This window comes from Psittacula echo (genome assembly GCF_963264785.1).
Source record: "Psittacula echo genome assembly, chromosome: 2".
Classification (NCBI taxonomy): Eukaryota; Metazoa; Chordata; class Aves; order Psittaciformes; family Psittacidae; genus Psittacula; species Psittacula echo.
In genome coordinates, this window is record NC_137737.1 from 131,645,458 (window position 1) to 131,664,332 (window position 18,875).

The 18,875-nt window shown below is 38.5% G+C and overlaps 1 protein-coding gene across 1 annotated transcript; it reads right to left on the minus strand.

Moving 5' to 3' along the window:
• Positions 1–1,804: 1,804 nt before the first annotated feature.
• On the minus strand, positions 1,805–10,285 carry IMPA1 (inositol monophosphatase 1). Its single transcript, XM_080610911.1, has 8 exons — positions 9,918–10,285; positions 8,587–8,720; positions 6,532–6,636; positions 5,176–5,221; positions 4,929–5,037; positions 4,097–4,205; positions 2,454–2,605; positions 1,805–2,017 (listed from the first exon to the last, which is right to left on the minus strand). The coding sequence occupies exons 1-8, from the start codon at positions 9,978–9,980 to the stop codon at positions 1,899–1,901; spliced, it is 837 nt and encodes a 278-aa protein (XP_080467037.1). The 5' UTR covers positions 9,981–10,285; the 3' UTR covers positions 1,805–1,898.
• Positions 10,286–18,875: the final 8,590 nt, after the last annotated feature.

An 18,875-nucleotide genomic window follows, 5' to 3' on the forward strand; every position in this document is an offset into this window, starting at 1 on the left:
TATCTGAAGGCACAGTGGTTTATGATCTATGTATATCAAGAAAAAAGTGCACAACTCAAGGAAAGTCTGAAGCTCACAAACCCAGCTTGCTGGGATGCAGCACTGTACTCTGATAGATATTATAAAAGGAAGTGTATCTGAAGCCACTGCTGCTAAAGCGTATTTATTTCAAATGTCTTCTCCCACCTCAAGTATTTTTCAGATATGTCCCCATCTCACAAATAAATCAGTTTAAAAAAAGTTATGCAGAATCTGTTATACAAAAGCAACAGAAATGGTACAGGTAATATACTTCTCAAGAAATAATTACGGTCCCACCTCACTTGCAGCAATGAAGTTACAGTGAAATACTCAAAACTTTTCTATCCTTGTCAATGGGAATTTAAAAAGTACAATTAACCTAAGTCTGTCTGTTTTACAAGACCATTAAATAGCTGATCTCAATGTTACTCATCTGATATCAAGCTTCAAATTAAATATTTCTACAAAATATGAAAAATCAACTGATATATAGGAATGAAATTTATAAGATGAGATCTGTTAAAACTTCAAGACAGAGAACACCATTTTCCAAAATAAAAGCAGCAGTACAAAGCCAGGTTTTCCAAAGCACTGCTGTGTCTTGACTGGACCACCAATGAGAGAGCTTTCTTTAAGAAACTTTAGACATGGAAAAAACTCAGTCTGAAAACCGATCTAAGTTAAACCTTTTTTTTTTAAAGTGCATTAATTATTTGAACAGTACACTGATACTTTAACAATCTTAAATACAAAAGATCAAAGAACCAATATAGTTTCAAAGTTCAGAACAACTGACACCCAGAATGAAATTACTAATATTTCTTAGATTTATAAACCCTTTAGGTTTAGATATGCATCTTCTTTTGTGCCTGTACACTCTATAACACAGGGGAAACCTGATCCTGGTTGGTCACTGCTTTCATAACTTACAGAAAATTATGCAAAAAAATCTGGACTATGGGCTTATTTTTTTGCCAGCAGTTTAATTAAAACTCTTTTGGATTGTAATGCTTCCTTTGACTTTAAAACACACTCATCCATAAGAAACCCAAGCAAAATTATAACTGCTGAGAGAACCTAGTATCAGCTGATTCCAATGGTCAAACACAAATCATACTTCATCTTAATTAACATTAAGTCCATTTGGTGATACAAGGTATGCTCAGAACTTATTTCTGGAAGATACACATTTTCTGGCACAGTAAGTATTATTTTTGCAACTGCAATGAATTTGCAAGTGCGCTGGCCACTTAAGAGGCTAAAGAAGTGACTGTGTTCATTTACCATAAGAAAGGTAGAACAATGACTACAGAAACAATGACAGCCAAGTAATAAAGGCTTAAAATTAGAGCCAAAACTACGAACAACTAAAAAAAGTTTGGGAATGTGTGAACTACCTCTACAAAAAATGTAGCAAAATAAGGAAACGGATACACCGATGACACTGAATAAAACAACAGACAAGTTAGAGAAAGACTGGTTAAACAGCAATGCCTTAATCTTTCTGGGTTCAGGATCTGATGTGATGATGTGGTGTTAAGACAGTGTATTTCGGTTTGTCACTGACAGAACTAGATATTTTTATTTATCTACACATCAGAGAAACTCTTGCCATGCCATCCATTGCAGCATAAACTCAAAAAACTTAATAGTACGTATTTGCTTCTTTTCATAGATCTTTATGTAATTATGATGTTAAATAAAATACCTAACAGTAAAAGCTAACTTAGAGCATTGATCCAACCTCAAAACACTACATAGCAGTACTCAAAGACTATCATCTATCTATCCTTTTTTATCAGGTTCAAGGTGTAGAACAGCCACCACATGGGACTATGAGACACTATATAATTACATTTAAGGTGTAGCTTTGGCATTCAGTTAGTTGCATCATCCCTTTTCAGAGGAATTACTTGGAGTGCTTTGGCTATTCGCTCTCCTATAGCTTGACTGCTTGCTGCAATTATTCTTCGAGACATCAAATCAAACGGTCCACCTAGAAATCAAAGCAAGCAAAGTAACCAGCTTGTATCTAGGTAAAATTAAAAGTTAGTAAGAAAATGAGCATTGAACAAAAACAAAAAAAATCAAGTGTAAATGACACTTTACTATTTAGGACCAAGTTTTGCCCCTGGAGAAAAATGCATTTAACACAACAGGCACCTCATACGAGCTATATTTAAATTCTCTTCAGTGTCTGCTTACTATCTTTTTTCACTCTTCCAGGTGTTCAGCAAAGGGACTAACGGTTGTCTAGTAGCTTAAGAACATACAATTGACAGTCTATTAACTGGATGGGAATCCCATTCAGTAGCAGCAACTTGGAAAGAAGACTGAAAAACCTATTTGCTTTCTCATTTCTGCTATGTTCTGCTCCCAACTAGCTATTTAAAAGCTAATTTAAAAGCTAAACTTGCATTGAGTGCATTTACCTGATACATCTAGCAGTACTCCGCCTGCTTCAGTAATAATGATTCCAGCCCCTGCCATGTCCCAGCAGTGAATCCCCATTTCATAATAGGCATCAGCTCCACCCGTTGCCACAAGGCACATGTTCACAGCTGCTGTACCAACGGCTCTAATCCTAAAGGAGGAAGATGATTCTTTTAACTGAGAACAGCTTGTTTGAAAGCCACAATGCCTGTGTACACTGCACCAAGAACACAGATGCATTGCACGCAAAGTGAACTGAGCTAGACAAAACACGATAGATGTGAAAATGTGATGCAGCAAACCAAAAAACTGGGAATGAAGTCTTGCTTGAGCAGCTTGCAAAGTTCCCCAAATACAGACAATTTCCAGAAATCACATTTATGTATTCTGTTAAACAATTTTGGTTTAAAGTGAAAAGATGTCTTAAACAACTTTTTAACCTAAAACATATTATGGAAGATGGCTACCCATAGAACAGATACTCTGCTTTTGAATACAAGAATTGGAGTGTACACTGCTCTCAGTGCTGAAAAAACAAGTTACTTCAGTTTCTCTGGTAAAGCTCAGCAGGCATCTCTGACTTACAAAGAACCTTAACAGCAATCACAAAAAATAAATTACACAGGATAAATTTAGTCTAAATTTGGATAACCTCATCAAAACCCTTTTGCTACAAATCCCAGTTTCTTCTGGAAATGTTGATGTACTTAGTGTGACTTGTACAGATAATTCCAGTTATTTCAATTATCAGTAAAATGTACATTAAATTGTAAACTGATAGAAGCTAAGTTACTGCAAGAAGCAACTAAATCAATTCCAATCTCAATTTATAGTTTCCAAATAAAATACTGAAGTTGAACTGACAACACACCTAAAATGTATTCCCTACTTACAATTTAGAATACATCCTTTAATGACATCAGAAGACTTTTTGGAAGTAGAAAAAAAATCTGCATGTTAAGTGTCAAAACAAGACTGCTGAGAATCTCAGCATAAGAGTACAACCCCTTATAGATCAGAAATGTGAGTAGCATTCAGAGTAGACAAGAAACTGTCTACTGAAACCAGTTTCAGATATAAAATGGTTTGCAGAAATGTAGGCTTTGGCTACATTTCTGTAGGAGAGGAAGCAGGGAATGTAACCAAATTAAGAGCAGTTTATGGACAATTTCAACTACTTGGACAAATTAAAATTGCACAGTGTTGAAACAGAAAAGGGAGATCTTCTTTTGTCTTCTGACACATATTAAAAACCCCAATGATTTTCATTACGACATGAAAAGGAACCTAAGAAATGTAACACAGCTTCTGTTTATCCAGTTTTACTCCTTGTGGGTTGAGGGGGGGGAAGGAAAGAGGTACAAAATTGTATTTCATTTTTTAACAGTAAATACAATGCTTTTTAGTCCTACAAAATCAAACATGCTTTGCTTCTCAATACTGGTTCTTCGGATTCTCTAATATATGTCCCAGCTTGAAAAAGTTAAACACACTTACTAGAGTTTCTTTGCAGAAGCTACTAGATGAAAACACTGAAATCGTATTTCACATTTAAGGTGTAACAAAACCAATCCTTCCTAAAGATGATCATGTTTACAATATTAACACTATCAGCAAGTATGAAAAATATGGAATATCTTACCCATGAATAGGAATGCTGAGAAGCCTTTCCATGTTAGAAAGAATTATCTTCATAGCTTCTGGATCACGATTTGATCCCAATTCTGTTACTAAAAGGGATTTTGTAATGTCTGGAAAAGAAATAAAACCTCACTTTTTGAACAGCACAACTTACATAGTAAAAGTAAGTAGCAGATTTTACTTGTTTTCCTACAAGACTGAATAAATAGGTATTTTAATATAAATATTGCACATATTGAATGTATAAAAATATCTCTTTACATGGAAAATAGCAGGTAAAAAAAATACAGCAAATAAAGCATGATCTGGTTCAACTGTGCATCTACATTAATCAATGTCATTAGTAAATAAAATTCTATTGCTATCAAATAGATCTGTTAAGGTCCTCAGATCTTTAAGGTCCCATTTTAAGAGTGGATTTTACTTCACATAGGGTAGTATGTCTACAAGAGTGATACTGATTCAAACCAGTAGTTCACACCTGGAAGAAGTTCAATTGTTTGGTAGATTTGTTATGGACTCTTAAAGAACAATCACAGAAGGATTATAGACATACACGGAATTAAAACCAACCAACCAACGAACCACAACACACAGGTAACAAAATCTTAAGTTGCTGAGTCCTGATTCTGCAAAGATCACAAGCATGCTATATGCATCAAAGAACATAAACGCTGTTTCTCAAAGCCAAACAACCCATGGCCAAAACCAGCCTCTTTGCAAAACAAAACTATGAGCTAAGAAATAAGAATATATCCAGGTCTAAAACTGTTGATGCCTCATTTGCAAAAATAAATGTAATTACCAGAAATAAACTATTCAGTCCAGCTTACCTTTTTGGCCTGATACTTGAAGTTTCTGACCATTGCAAAATGCACCTTTTCCTTTTCTGGCAGTATACATCTTGTCTTCTACACAACTATACACAACTCCAAACTCTATCTGCAAGAAAAAGTAAAAGTACCTTGGCATTTTTCCCTTTCTTCCTGTTTACTGTCAAAATACACATCTTAGTTATAGTTATCAACAAGGAATTAATTTGGGTTTGATTTATTAGATATTAAGTAATAAAAAGTATACCTTTTTGTTTACAACAAAGCCAATTGAAACTGCCACAAATGGAAACCTACAAAACAAAACATTTCACTAATTTACAGTGAGATACTATGCTTCTTTCATTACCATACTTACTTTTAATGAAAACAATATTCGGTTAAATGTAACGTATATTTCAAAAAGAAACTTGGACTATATAGGAAATACTAGTTTTCTGGAGTTTGCACAATTTGCTATGAAAACAGATAAAACAACACCAATTTCCATTTAAAATATGCACTTTTCCACCCACTGAAACTAAGCCTGTTACAGCTTAGGGACTGCCATCTCTGTTACAACTCTTATTAGCGCAGCAACTAACATTTTACAGCCAAAGAATACAAGCAAACCTCTGTGCTACTAACCACGCTCACAAGGAACAAGCTGGCCAAAATGGTCTTGTCAAAAAAAGCAAGCCAGCTTTTCCCCCACCTTCACTTCCTACACCAAAGCAATGAGAAAGGTATTGGAGCAAGAAGGAAGGATGAATGGGAAAGAGTGAAGGCAGTGGGAGTATATGGGACAGGGTGCGTTGCATCACAGTCTAAGTTTTTAACAATCAATCATTTATTATTTTTACTCTTCAAAATTTGCAGTTCCAAAACATTTGCTTTAATTACTAACTGCAAAAAATACAGGCTTTGAAGTCTGTAAATCCAGCAGAATAGGTTATTTTCTTACAGCTTCTGAACATGCTATTTAGCAGGATTTACCAGCTGTTTAAAGCTGCGGTGCACACAGTAGTAGTCATTTCAAACTTGGGAGTCACGTACACTCAGAAAATCTCATCAGGGCTAAAATCTATCATGTTTTAGATAGAAGGAATAAGGAGTCAGCATTACACTGAAAACCCCTTCCTCATCCTCCTGCAAAATACCACTAGACAATTACTGGTAATATTCTGCTTCCTTTCATGGTAGCAGCTCCTAGATCTCAATGAATTTTGAAATTTCTTAGCAATCAGCACTTGAAGCTGTTACCATCCCTCTGAAGATGATGCAACTCCTAATTATGAGTCTTGCTGCTTCACTGTTAAAAACTGCCCATCTATATTAGGCACCTGTGTTAAAGGCTGCTGACCCCTGCTATGTAGCACAGGCCTCTCATGGAACAACCGCTGCTGGTTACAGAGGGAGGCTATGATAGTTCTTACAGAAATACTAAAATGATTACAAAAAACAGACCCATAGCTCTTAATAAATCAAAATAATAACTTGTAACTATTAACAAATTCAGAATATCTCTAACATTTAAATTTAAAAGTGAGAAAAAAACGTACTTTCATAGAACTGGAGAAAGAAATAAAGGTTGAAGTTGCTAACAAAGAAATGAAAGGTGGACCTGTGTACGAAGTTGGTAGTTCCATCAATAGGGTCTATAATCCATGTGGGGTTATCTGTCAAAATGCTGCCCTCTCCAGCTGCAACAGATTCTTCTCCAATGAAGCTACAGTAGCAAACATATTTCAAAAATACAAAGAAATTAAAATGTCTGCACTGCAACACTGTCCTTGAAAGCAAAGTTCTTAAAGTGAGACACAGGTTTTTTACCACCAGTGATCAAATGTAAAAAGCTAAGAAATACACAATTTATCTGGAAAACACCAACCACATTTGTCCAAGCTTTCATCAATATTTATGATGTCAGAGATCAGCACAGTATGCAGGGAAGAGAACTTCACATTTTAATACCCATTACTCAAATTCAGCATTCAGAACATTGAAGCTTTCATCTTTTTTTCCAGTAACAGCATCATCAAATTTTGGTCAGAATATCTGTAGCTGTTTACACCTTTCAGTTTACTTGTGCTATAAAACACTACTCTTTAGCTTGCGTTTTAACTGAAGAAAGCCTTTGTGGTCATACACATCGGGTTAGACCACTGCAGGAACAATTAAATTTGTAGTCTGATTTAAGTCCAAGTATGACAGAAAGTTGTTATTCTCAAAACTGTTTAGTTTTACAAGCATTACAAAATGGTAAAGTGGTAAAGGGATAAAATCCAAACCAGAGCTCCTCCTGAAGAAGACAGCAGTGTACATACTCAACTCAAAGGCCACACACAGCACAGTGCTACAGGAACTAAAATTTCACAGTTTTAGCTGCACATGAAAATGTTTATTTTCAACTGCAAAATTATGTGGATGAGTCTAAGTGGGTGGAATTCTTTTCTGTGCCTTTTGCATGTTTTTTAATTTATCATGTATAAATAACCTATGAAAACCTACGAAAAGTATGCAAACACATGCTTTCCTCCACAAACATGTAAATTCAGAACTGCTGAGAGTAAACAAATAAGGTCTCTTTAATATTGATTAGGGGGTTTATGATTAACTATGGAAGTGAAGATGACTGCTCAGAAAGAAACAGCATGTGACAAATCTTCACAAAGATAAGAGAAAGAATAGTTATCTAGGTGGACAAATAATTCATTAGAAGGATAAGTTCAACACCAGTATGTCTAATGTGGTATCAATTATGTAACAAAAAGAAGCTAAAATGTCCTAAAATTTTTATCATTTATCAATATCACAGAAACTGTTATGTCAAGGTCATTCCACAAGTCTGTATGCTTACACTAATTTAATTGGGTTACTGACATTTTGCATCACGTCAGTTGTTCCAAATCTGTGCAGATTTATTACATTTCACATATACAGCTACAGTAATAAAGTCACGAAGAAAATGTAAGAAAAATTAGCAAGCCCACTTTAAACTTGAGCCATTATGTCAAAACAGGAGAGAAATTCCCATATATGGCAGTCCTGGGGTAACGGCTGGACTTTATCTTAAAGGTCTTTTCCAACCTAGTTGATTCTATGATAAGTGAAATACACACAATTCACCCTTCAAGAATAGATTTATTTCAGGAAGGGCAGGGGAAAAAAAAAAAAAGGAAAAGGAATTAAAAAAAAAAGAAAAAAAAATCAATATTTTGTATGACAGGCTTAAAGAATCAGAAGATCCTGTCTTCTTTCAAGCATGTTTGATGTTCTTAAACTGTATGAGATTTCACAAAGGTACACACATCCCACACAGACAGCAAAGGCATGTTAATCTCAATAGCCAACAGAAGACAAGAAATTTGGGGGCCACTGTTGATTCTCCAACACAAACGTATTTACAACTGGCTAAAGTGGAAGTGACTGTCAGCATACATCTTGGGAAAGTGACCCTGGGGACACCTTGTCTTTATGCTACAGCCCTGGGGAAAATGTCAACCCACAACTCCTCTAAAATACTTAAAATAATGAGGGTAAAGAAGATTTCTGTAACTTTCAAGCATGCCAAGCATAATGAAATTTTAACACGCAAAATCATAAACTTTCCATTTTCTTCTTCTTCCAGACACCTCTCCCCTTCTTCTACCAAAAGTGTATTGATAAGAAGCCGTACCTGTGAGAAGGATACTTTTCTTTTATCAAAGAAATAATGAAGTTTTCTACTTTTTGATCAGTTTCTGTCACGAGATCTACTGGTGAACTTTTAGTCATAACAGATATTTCTTCTTTGAGTGCTCCACAGACTATCTGTTAAAAAAACAAGAAAAAAAATATCCATTTATGGAAAATACTAATTTTTCTAAAAACCTGAGCATCATTTTTACTGTAATTTTCTATACTGCACATACAAAACACAAGCAGTGACAAAACCTAGATTTAACTGCAGGAGCTGGGGCTTACCCTTGCATCTATCTCCAGTTCCTACTCAGCACAAAAACTTCAATGTGACCTTAAATTTGCATACTACAAAAAGATCCACTGGCACATGAAACCAAACTCTATTTTGTTAGGACATGTTTTAGATTCATATATTTAAGTACCAGAGTTGAATGAAACACTTAAGCCTAAGCTTAAGCCATCTATTTTTAGCCAGACTCTGCATTTATGATCTTACAACTATCAGAATCAGCTTATGCAAGAATCCATGCCTCACAGCCCACAGAACTATTTTATTATAATATAGAAAGATTTTCTGAGGGAAGACTTTAATGAGGCCAGTGCAGGGACAATGTTCTACAGATTCTGCAGCTCCAGGGGACGGAATCAGTACGTGTGCCATCTTGTCTGGCTGAAACAGCATTTGAATGTAGGAAGCAGAACTACCAAGAACTGAACATTTCATAACCACTCTTATGCTGAAGCTCTGCCAAGATGTGCAAACTCTTTTCTTGTTCTAAGCCCTCTTAGATCACAAGTGAGCCAAGTACCACACCACAAGGGATGCTTCTTTTTTATAGAAGAAAAGCAATCTTCATGTAGAGAATATGATATGGTATCTGGTGCCAATAACAAGCCACTGTGTAAAGCTAATTGAGGTGTTTGCAAGAAAGACTGTCAACTGCTTTCAGGTAGTAAAGTAGATAGGTGAAGTGTAAGGGGAAAATCAGAGATCTTCTTTGTTTACCACAATTCAGAATTTTTTTTTTTTTAAATCAAATTTAAGGAACAAAAAGATACTCCTCAGTCTTTAAGTGGACTCCGCTCCAAAGAAAAGAGCAAAGTTGCTTTCTTAAATTAACCAAGCTGTAAACATGACAGACACTTCAATCTTGAACATCACTGAAGAATTCTGCTAGTTTATGTTTTGTTTTTGTTTTTTTTTTTTTTTGACAAAATACTCCTTGGAAGAATATCTAACATTTAACTCCTTCAAACCCCATATATATATATACATATATACACACGCTCTATAAATAATATTATTTGTAAATAGTTTATACTTACCTCCCCAGCTTTCCTTGCTAAGCCAACTGCATAATCCATACATTCTTGCCAAGGATCTGCCATCTTTTTTAGATATATAGCCTACCAAAAGAAGGGATTAACACAAAAATTATGGCTATTTCAATTTTTTTTTTTTTTTTACAAATTCTAATTTTCTCGTGCTGCTGTTCTGGACTGCACTGTTTTCTCCTTGCTGAAATACGGAATTTTGTTCTAGCTTTACTCTGAAAAAAAACCCCAAACTTATAAAGTATTAAAAGCTTAGTATAAATTACCAGATGTTTTTCCCCATATTTTGTGGTTTACAAGAAAGGTGAAACAAAAACATTAACAAGTACAGAGCTTCAGTCTTGAAAGATACATGAATATACAAGGTTCCACATTTAGACACTGACCTCAATGTACATAAAGGCTCTGAAAAGCAGTAGTGTGGGTACACACAAGCACATTCTCAAACACAGTGTACAGCTCAAGGTCTTTTTGCTTTAAAATATTATAATCTTCACTGTAATTCATTGCAGAAAACTGCTCACATACAGCTGTGGTTTAAATTATTTCAAATATCTTAAATTAGAAAACGAGAATCTCAAACCCAAAATCCACTCTTTCTGTATTTTAGTCCTCCATGCTTTTTTCTAAGGGTTTATTTCAAACACAAATATGAAATGGCTTAGATTCTACATGAGAAAGTTACAAGACCCCACAGTCATTTAGAAATGTCTTCTATATTCTTACATATTACGAAGCAATACAAATATATTATCTTCTATGCATCTTTACTTTCTTGAGCAATGTGAAATATCAATCAGCATATCATACACTGTTTCTGATACCACCTTAACAGACCACAAATTCATTCAATGTCACAATTCAATTCAGAGACAAAATCAATGTCGTCTGAATTTTAGAAGTAATTTTTGAAAGTTTGATTTTTCAGCCCTAGCCCTTTCAAAAACCTTTTGGGTATTACCTAAGTCATTCAGCCTTTAAGTGATGACCTGGATAACTGTTTTGTAACACTTGCAGATTCACAAAGATTACACAAAGTATAATAAAAACCCCCAGCACTGAAACAGTATAAAAAGCCCTGTGCAATTAACATCATCCATGAGTCCCCACCGCAATCGCCCTGATCTAATGGTCATCGCCTCTTTCAGCCTTGGTCCTAAACAGGTAAACATGGCTATGAAAGCTAGATAACATGCAAAGGGTATGATGCTTCAATTATGTTGATAATGCTCTTGCCACAGCCTTTGAAGTATAGGTTGTTACATAAACACAGACATAACTTGTCAGGACACAGAACTAGGTATAACAGCTCTATATAAAGTTACTAAGTTATCCATAAAAGACTAGTAGCACTAGTGAAACCTTAAGTACACCGACACCCAGTACAACACAGACTCGTGTAGCAGAGGAAAACCCATTCATTTATGCCTAAAACCTCACCAAAACAATAACTGCAGAACACGTATAAATAGCAGCGCCTAAACTGATTAGCAGAAGAGTCTTTTTAGCCTCCCAGGGTTAGTTTTGCCTTCTCTAGATGCCCCCTGAGGAGTTCGTCCCACAAACTCAGGGAGCGCATTCAGAGGAGCAGTTTGAATCCCGACACAGAGGTTTGGACCCCGGGCCGGAAGGGCTGAAGGTCGGCCCACATCGCCCGCCTGAGGTGAGTGCACCTCCCTCCCCGTGGCCGTGTGGCCCGGCCCGAGCGGCGGCAGGGCCACACAGCTCCCCGGAGCAGCAGCGTAGCCACCTCACGGCACCCCGAAATGGCGGCTAAGGGAGGAAAAAAAGGAAGAACAAGCTCACCCCAGGCGCCCTCCACCGTCGTCCCCACTCCCACTAAGGCGCGCAGGCGCCAGGGGCGAAGTGCTGACCCCGCCTCCTCCTCCCGCTGCCCTGTGGCCGCCGCTGCGGCTGCGCGGGGCAGGCGTGGCTGAGCCCCGCGGCGGGACAGGTAACGGGAGGCAGTGAAGGTGCCTCGGGGTTTGGGCTCTCAAGGTTGCAGTCAAGGGCCTAAATCAGCCGTTGATGTCGGCTTATTTTTAATAATTGGACGTGTCAAGATGAATATATTGTAAATGTTCTCCCACAGAATCAACTAGGTTGGAAAAGACCCTCAAGATCATCAAGCCCGGCCGTTACCCCAGCACTGCCAGGACCACCACCACTAAACCATGTCACTGAGGGCCTCATCTACACGGTTTTTGAACACTTCCAGGGAAGGTGATTCCACGACTGCCCTGGGCAGCCTGTTCCAATGCCTGAACAGCCTCTCTGTGGAGAAATTTTTCCTAATGTCTAGTCTAAACCTCCCCTGGCACAGCTTGAGACTGTGTCCTTTTGTCCTATTGCTTGTTTTTTGGGAGAAGAGAATGACTACCAGCACGCTAGAACCTCGTTTCAGGTAGCTGTAGAGAGCGATAAGGTCTCCTGTGAGGCTTCTCCAGACTAAACAACCCCATTTCCCTCAGCCATTCCTCATCAGACTTGTGCTCCAGACTCTTCACCAGTTTCATTGCGCTTTGCTGGACCTGCTTCTTTCTTGTAGTGAGGAGCTCAGAACTAAACACAGTATAAACCACCATGTAGCACGTGCTTGCCATTTACCAAGGCTTCTGGCTGCTGAAGGTACTGCTGTTGAGGCTGTGTTACTCAGCTTGTGGAAAGAAGTACAAAGGCCCATGAGAAGGAGCATAAATGTATGTAACAGACCTCTCAAAGTAAAACAGCATCTAATCAATCCAGTTCACAGTGCTTAAAAACAGTAAAATGAGCAAGTAAAATGAACAAGTGGTTCTCCATTACGTCTGTTTTTTTTCCCCAAAAACTAGTGAAGCAGCTTCCTCTGCCCTCCGCTAGTCCCTCCTGCAACTAGTTCTGCCAATTAGAATAATGCCAAATCAGTAACCAGAGACAACTAATATTTTTTAAATGTATAGTAAGCACATTTTCCAGAAAACTGCATAGCTTTCAAACAAGGATTTTTGAGAATTAAAAAAAAAAAAAAAACAAAACAACAAAACCAAAACCCAGACAGTACAAATGATGCATTTTCAACATTACTATGATTAAAGTTATGCCGAAGGAAAAAAAATCTTTCCAAGGCTGACTGATAACAGTTTCATTTTTTTTTCTTGGTCTTTCATAGAACCATGGAATGGTTTGGATTGGAAAGGGACCTATAAGATCATATAGTTACAACCTCCCTGCCATGGGCCACACAGCCAGTTCCCCCAGTGCCAATGCCTGCCATGGTCAGGAACACCTTCCACTAGACCAGGTTGATCCAAGCCCTGTCCAGTCTGAATGCGAACACTGCCAGGGATGGGGCAGCCACAGCTTCTCTGGGCAACCTGTGCCAGCACCTCAGCACCCTCACAGTTAAATAACTCTTCCTAGTATCTAATATAAATCTCCCCTCTTTCAGGTTGAAGCCGTTCCCTCTTGTCCTATCGCTAAATGCTCTTGTAAAATGTCCATCCCAGCTTTCTTGTAGGCCCCGTTTAGGTCCTGGAAGGCTGCTATAAGGTCTCCTATTGTCTTTCATCAAGTAAAACACTGAGGTGCTGTCTTGTGTTCACAAATTGCAACTGATGTAATTTACTGTCATATGTAAAATGATGGTCTACTGTAAACAGGACAGGGGTTGTAGTTTCCTTTAGGACTTGAAGCTGGCGTAAAATATCTACCTCTCCAAAAGCAGCCTTATCCCCTTCCCCCAGTGCCAGTCCAACCCACAGTATGGCACTTGCCCAAGGTCACATGGCAGTACTTTTGTACTTTCCATGTCAGTGGTGGTTTCCATCCCCAGCAGTGCTGTTGTGTGGGACAAGTCACTGCACCCTTCCGTGTTTCCCACTTCCCATTTCATAAACAGTAATAGTCATATTAGCCTGTTTATATTCACAGTCATTAAAGAACCACAGAGATGATAAGCTGTGTTTTTATTAAGTATTTTGCAAGTCATTCTTTACAAGGTTATGCAAAAAGCATACAGCCAATTGAAACAGGCACTCCGGCTCTGATACATCTTTTGTTGAGGCAAGATGCCAAATATTTCTCAGTACAAGCTACATGGGACTGCACCAGTATTATGGAAAATGGCTTTTTTGACATTAATAATACCCTTAACATTACAGCAAGGGTTTTACAGGGTCTATAAGGGGATTTCAAATTCTGCATTGATCCCAAAATCAGTAGAAGTAAATGCCTGGAATTCTCACCTCAAAAGTGTAAGAATTTCCTGATCCAAACCACAGTTTCTATTCCAGCTGACAGGAAATTTTGTATTTAATGAAAGAAACTACTACGAGGAGAACTGAGCTGCAAGGAGCTGTATTTGTATGTGACACCTGATAAGTGAGATGAACAGAGGTGATCTATTGATAAAAGTCTTCAGACCAGACTGATGACACTCCAAGGTACATACTTTTCTAAAACACACACACAAAAGGAAACTGGTAAAAATAAAAGTATGAGAGATTGCTGCCTGCTTTTTTAGTGTGATATATTATTTCTTATTTGTTACAGCATTGCCTGGCTGATTTAACTGATCACTTATTCGAGCAAAATTGAGCTCTTGATGTTAACATAACTGTTTCTAAACGATATTTGGGTATATCACAAATGCCGAGTGATTTTGCAGCAGTATTTGAACTGGAACAAGACCAGGAGCTGCTACAAAGAGCATTCTCAGTGCTAAAATGTTTGCAAAGCCTTGACCTTGTGCATTCTTGACCTTGTGCATTCGACACTGTCCCACATGACATCCTTGTCTCTAAATTGGAGAGATACCAATTTGATGGGTGGACCACTCGGTGGATAAAGAACTGGCTGGATGGCCGCACGCAAAGAGTTGTGGTCATTGGCTCGATGTCCGTCTGGAGACCGGTAACGAGTGGTGTCCCTCAGGGATCGGTGTTGGGACCGGTCTTGTTCAACATCCTTGTTGGTGACATGGACAGTGGGATTGAGTGCGCCCTCAGCAAATCTGCCGATGACACCAAGCTGTGTGGTTCGGTTGATACACTGGAGGGAAGGAATGCCATCCAGAGGGACTTCGACACGCTTGTGAGACGGGCTGATGCCAACCTTATGAAGTTTAACCATGCCAAGTGCAAGGTCCTACACCTGGGTCGGAGCAATCCCAGGCACAGCTACAGGTTGGGCAGAGAAGAGATTCAGAGCAGCCCTGCAGAGAAGGACTTGGGGGTGTTGGTCGATGAAAAAATGAACATGAGCCGGCAGTGTGCGCTCGCAGCCCAGAAAGCCAACTGTATCCTGGGCTGCATCAAAAGGAGCATGACCAGCAGGTCGAAGGAGGTGATCCTGCCCCTCTACTCTGCTCTCGGGAGACCTCACTTGGAGTATTGTGTGCAGTTCTGGTGTCCTCAACATAAAAAGGACATGGAACTGTTGGAACAAGTCCAGAGGAGGGCCACGAGGATGATCAGGGGACTGGAGCACCTCCCGTATGAAGATAGGCTGAGAAAGTTAGGTCTGTTCAGCTTGGAGAAGAGAAGGCTGCGTGGAGACCTCATAGCAGCCTTCCAGTGTCTGAAGGGGGCCTACAAGGATGCTGGGGATGGACTCTTCATCAGGGACTGTAGTGACAGGACAAGGTGCAATGGGTTTAAACTTAAACAGGGGAAGTTTAGATTGGATATAAGGAAGAAATTGTTTACTGAGAGGGTGGTGAGGCACTGGAATGGGTTGCCCAGGGAGGTTGTGAATGCTCCATCCTTGGTGGTGTTCAAGGCCAGGTTGGATGAGGCCTTGGGTAGCATGGTTTAGTGTGGGGTGTCCCTGCCCATGGCAGGGGGTTTGGAACTAGATGATCTGAAGGTCCTTTCCAACCCTAACTATTCTATGATTCTCTAAAATTGCTATACAGATATAACAACCAAAAAGCTTGATATTTACCTATTTTAATAGTTTGGATGAAAATACTGTTTATTATAAAATCATTCAGTATTTCTTTTTACAGATTCCACTTGTCAGTTAAGTAACTTTGCATACGTTTCCTTTGCATCTACTAGAAGTGAGTTTAACTTTTTATTTATTAACTTTGAAGTTAAATAGTTCAGCCACTTCTAAACACAAGCTCATAAAATTAACAATGTTTCAAATGTTGATGTCTTCTCCACAATGTTTTGAGTTGTTGGTTTGGTTTTAGTTTTGTTTTTTGTTTTCCAAATTGGGTTGTTTAACTTCCCCTGTGAAAATGTGCCAAGATAACAAGCTTTATAAGAACAAAAAATTGTATAAGCTAGGTAAAGATATCATAGAGGCTAAACAATTGAAATGTGAGCAGTTCTAGCCTAGGCAAGATCCTGACGCCCTAGGAAAGTTTCTGCTTCTGTTCCTCAAGTCGATGATTAGGACAGTTTTCACCTGTCCTCAATTATTTTTTATGTCAGACCAGCTTAATTTAGTTTTACTTCTCAGTTTCTGAAAACTAAGTGGGATGAGCTTCTGTGTACAACCCCAGACACATTCCTGGAATAAGATGAATGTGAAAACTTTTTGGAGTCTTATCAACTGTGACTTGATGTATTTGTACTGCCATTTACGGGCTGCTAGCCCTTAGCAATAACTGGCAAGTGATGAAAGCAGCCTTCCTGGTAAAACCTTTGAGACCTCCCCAAAGATTTACTTCTTGCATTCCCTCTATCCACAACAAATGTTATTTTAATAATTTTGCCTGTAACTGCTAGGGCAGAAAAGTCAGGGGCAGAAGGAAGGGGGTAAATAGAGAAAAAAGCTTTTATGCTGAAAAAATTACTCTGTTCTGTAGCAGCAGACATTGCTAAAGTAAGTAGTGTTAGTTCTGTAACAATAGCAGCAAGAACAAGTTCAGCCTGAGGCTCTTCTCTGACTTAATTGTGCCACAATGATGGTTGGCCTCTTACTGCATATTCCTTACCAGAGCAGCTTAAGAAAGAAAGATGACTAGAGAATTGCAGAGGAAAGGGAGGAAAAAAAATAACAAGGGAAAAGGGAACTGTTCCTATTGCGCTGGAAAGGGAGACAACAAGCGGCTGGAGGGATAGGTGGGATAAAGTGGAGAAATGCATGTGCTTTTCCTACTTCCAGGTAACTGACTAACAAAATACTTAGCCACTGAAGACCTTTCCCTCATGGAAACCAGAAGCACTCTCCTTTGTGTGACACCCACACCATATCCAGTAAAATAATTTATCAATATCTAGGTCATGTTACACCTACAGTAAACAGTACTGTAAATAAAAAGAAGACAATTAACAGTGAAATGCTTATTGAGATGTTTTGGGGGTTTATGCAACTTCAATCAATATATAATAATACATATATTATAATAATAATAATCCTACAGTACTCCTAAGTTGTTATAAAGGTATACTACATGATAGTATTGAAATCCATGATGCTTTTTTTGAGCATTACTGTTCTGCCAATAGAGTGTACCTTTGAAAAAGATGCTAAGCAGACTCTTCTTACATTGTGATGTGTTTTTTTATTGCAGCTGTGCCTAGAATGGGTACGTCATGCATGGCTGTTTTCAACCAGTACAAATGAACCAGGATCTAGCTATACGGTAACACAGTAGACAATGGTTCCTTTTAGGCAAGCATGTACTAGAGAAAAAACAGGACCATTTTTCTCAGAGTTAGTGGACACGATAACTGAATGAGACAAAACACCAGATCCAGATTTGTGACTGCCCAGCAGACTGTGGTACACTGTTCACCTCCGCTTGTTGCTCTGAGTACACTTCTCTGCCTCATGTTCTTCGAAGCAAAATTCCATTTCCACAGGGCTAGCAATATTGCTTAATCTTATGTCTCCTTAGAGTTTCTTCCCTGCAGTGACAGGACAATGTTCCTGAAATGTATCATACTGACATTTTTGAACAATATAGACATTCAGTCTCCCTGTGGCCCAATTACACCTCCAGGCATTAACTGACTGTGTTAAGTCACAGTGCACACACAAGCCAAACATCCTTGCAAATATGAGAATAGCACATGAAGATCATTGCCTGGAAGAAAGTGGCCCATGTCTTAAAAAGAAAGGTAGCTTTCTCCTTTAAAATGTGTTGAAAGGTGAGTCACACTGCTCAAGCAGTGAGACAGGCTGGGGGAGGCAAAGACTTCTCACACTTTGAATACTGCACCCTATTCACAATCCACTAGATCATACCTTACATGCTGCACATTATTGCAGCTGAAAATCTTGCTAATCTATTTAGTATCTGATGACTAGGTTTGCCTCAGTAGTTCGCTCATACTGAACACCACCACAGAGCAGTAGAAATGTATACAGCTTTTCAAACGGAGCTTAGGCTTGTGCTTTCCACTGCTGTTTATACCTGTTCATACATTGTCCTTTCTGTCACTGTAGGATTGTCTTTCCAGCTCCTCCCAAATGAAGAACGTTGGCTAAAAAACTGTAAACAGATTAAAGAAAATTAGAGGGATCAGTTTTGAAAGGGTTCTGCTCCTCTAGCTTAGAAGGTCAAGGCCACTGCAAAATGAGTTTAGGTTGTAACAGGCCCACTCAAGAAGGATGAAGTAAAGCTCCTTGGTCATACATCAGAACTTATGGTTAGGGAAGTGCTGGCTGTAAATCTGCGTGCAACATTGCAAGTTTATGTTGCAGTAATTCGAAACAGCTGTAAAAGTAATCTTATGGATCTTTGTTACATTTGCTTTGAATTTACAGTCCAGCTTTGAAATCCACAACAACATCCAAAAACTGAAGCACATCAACTACTGATATTCTGAACAATCTTCTTCATTAGCACCAAACACCTTCAAGACACTGACAATTGAGAAATCCACTGATTCTATACTTATGCACCCAGAGGTGTAACTTCATGTACAATCACTGTAAGCAACAGCTTTACACCTTAGTAAGTCAATACTGCAGACTGCTGAAGAGAAAACAATACAGATTTATGTGAGGCTG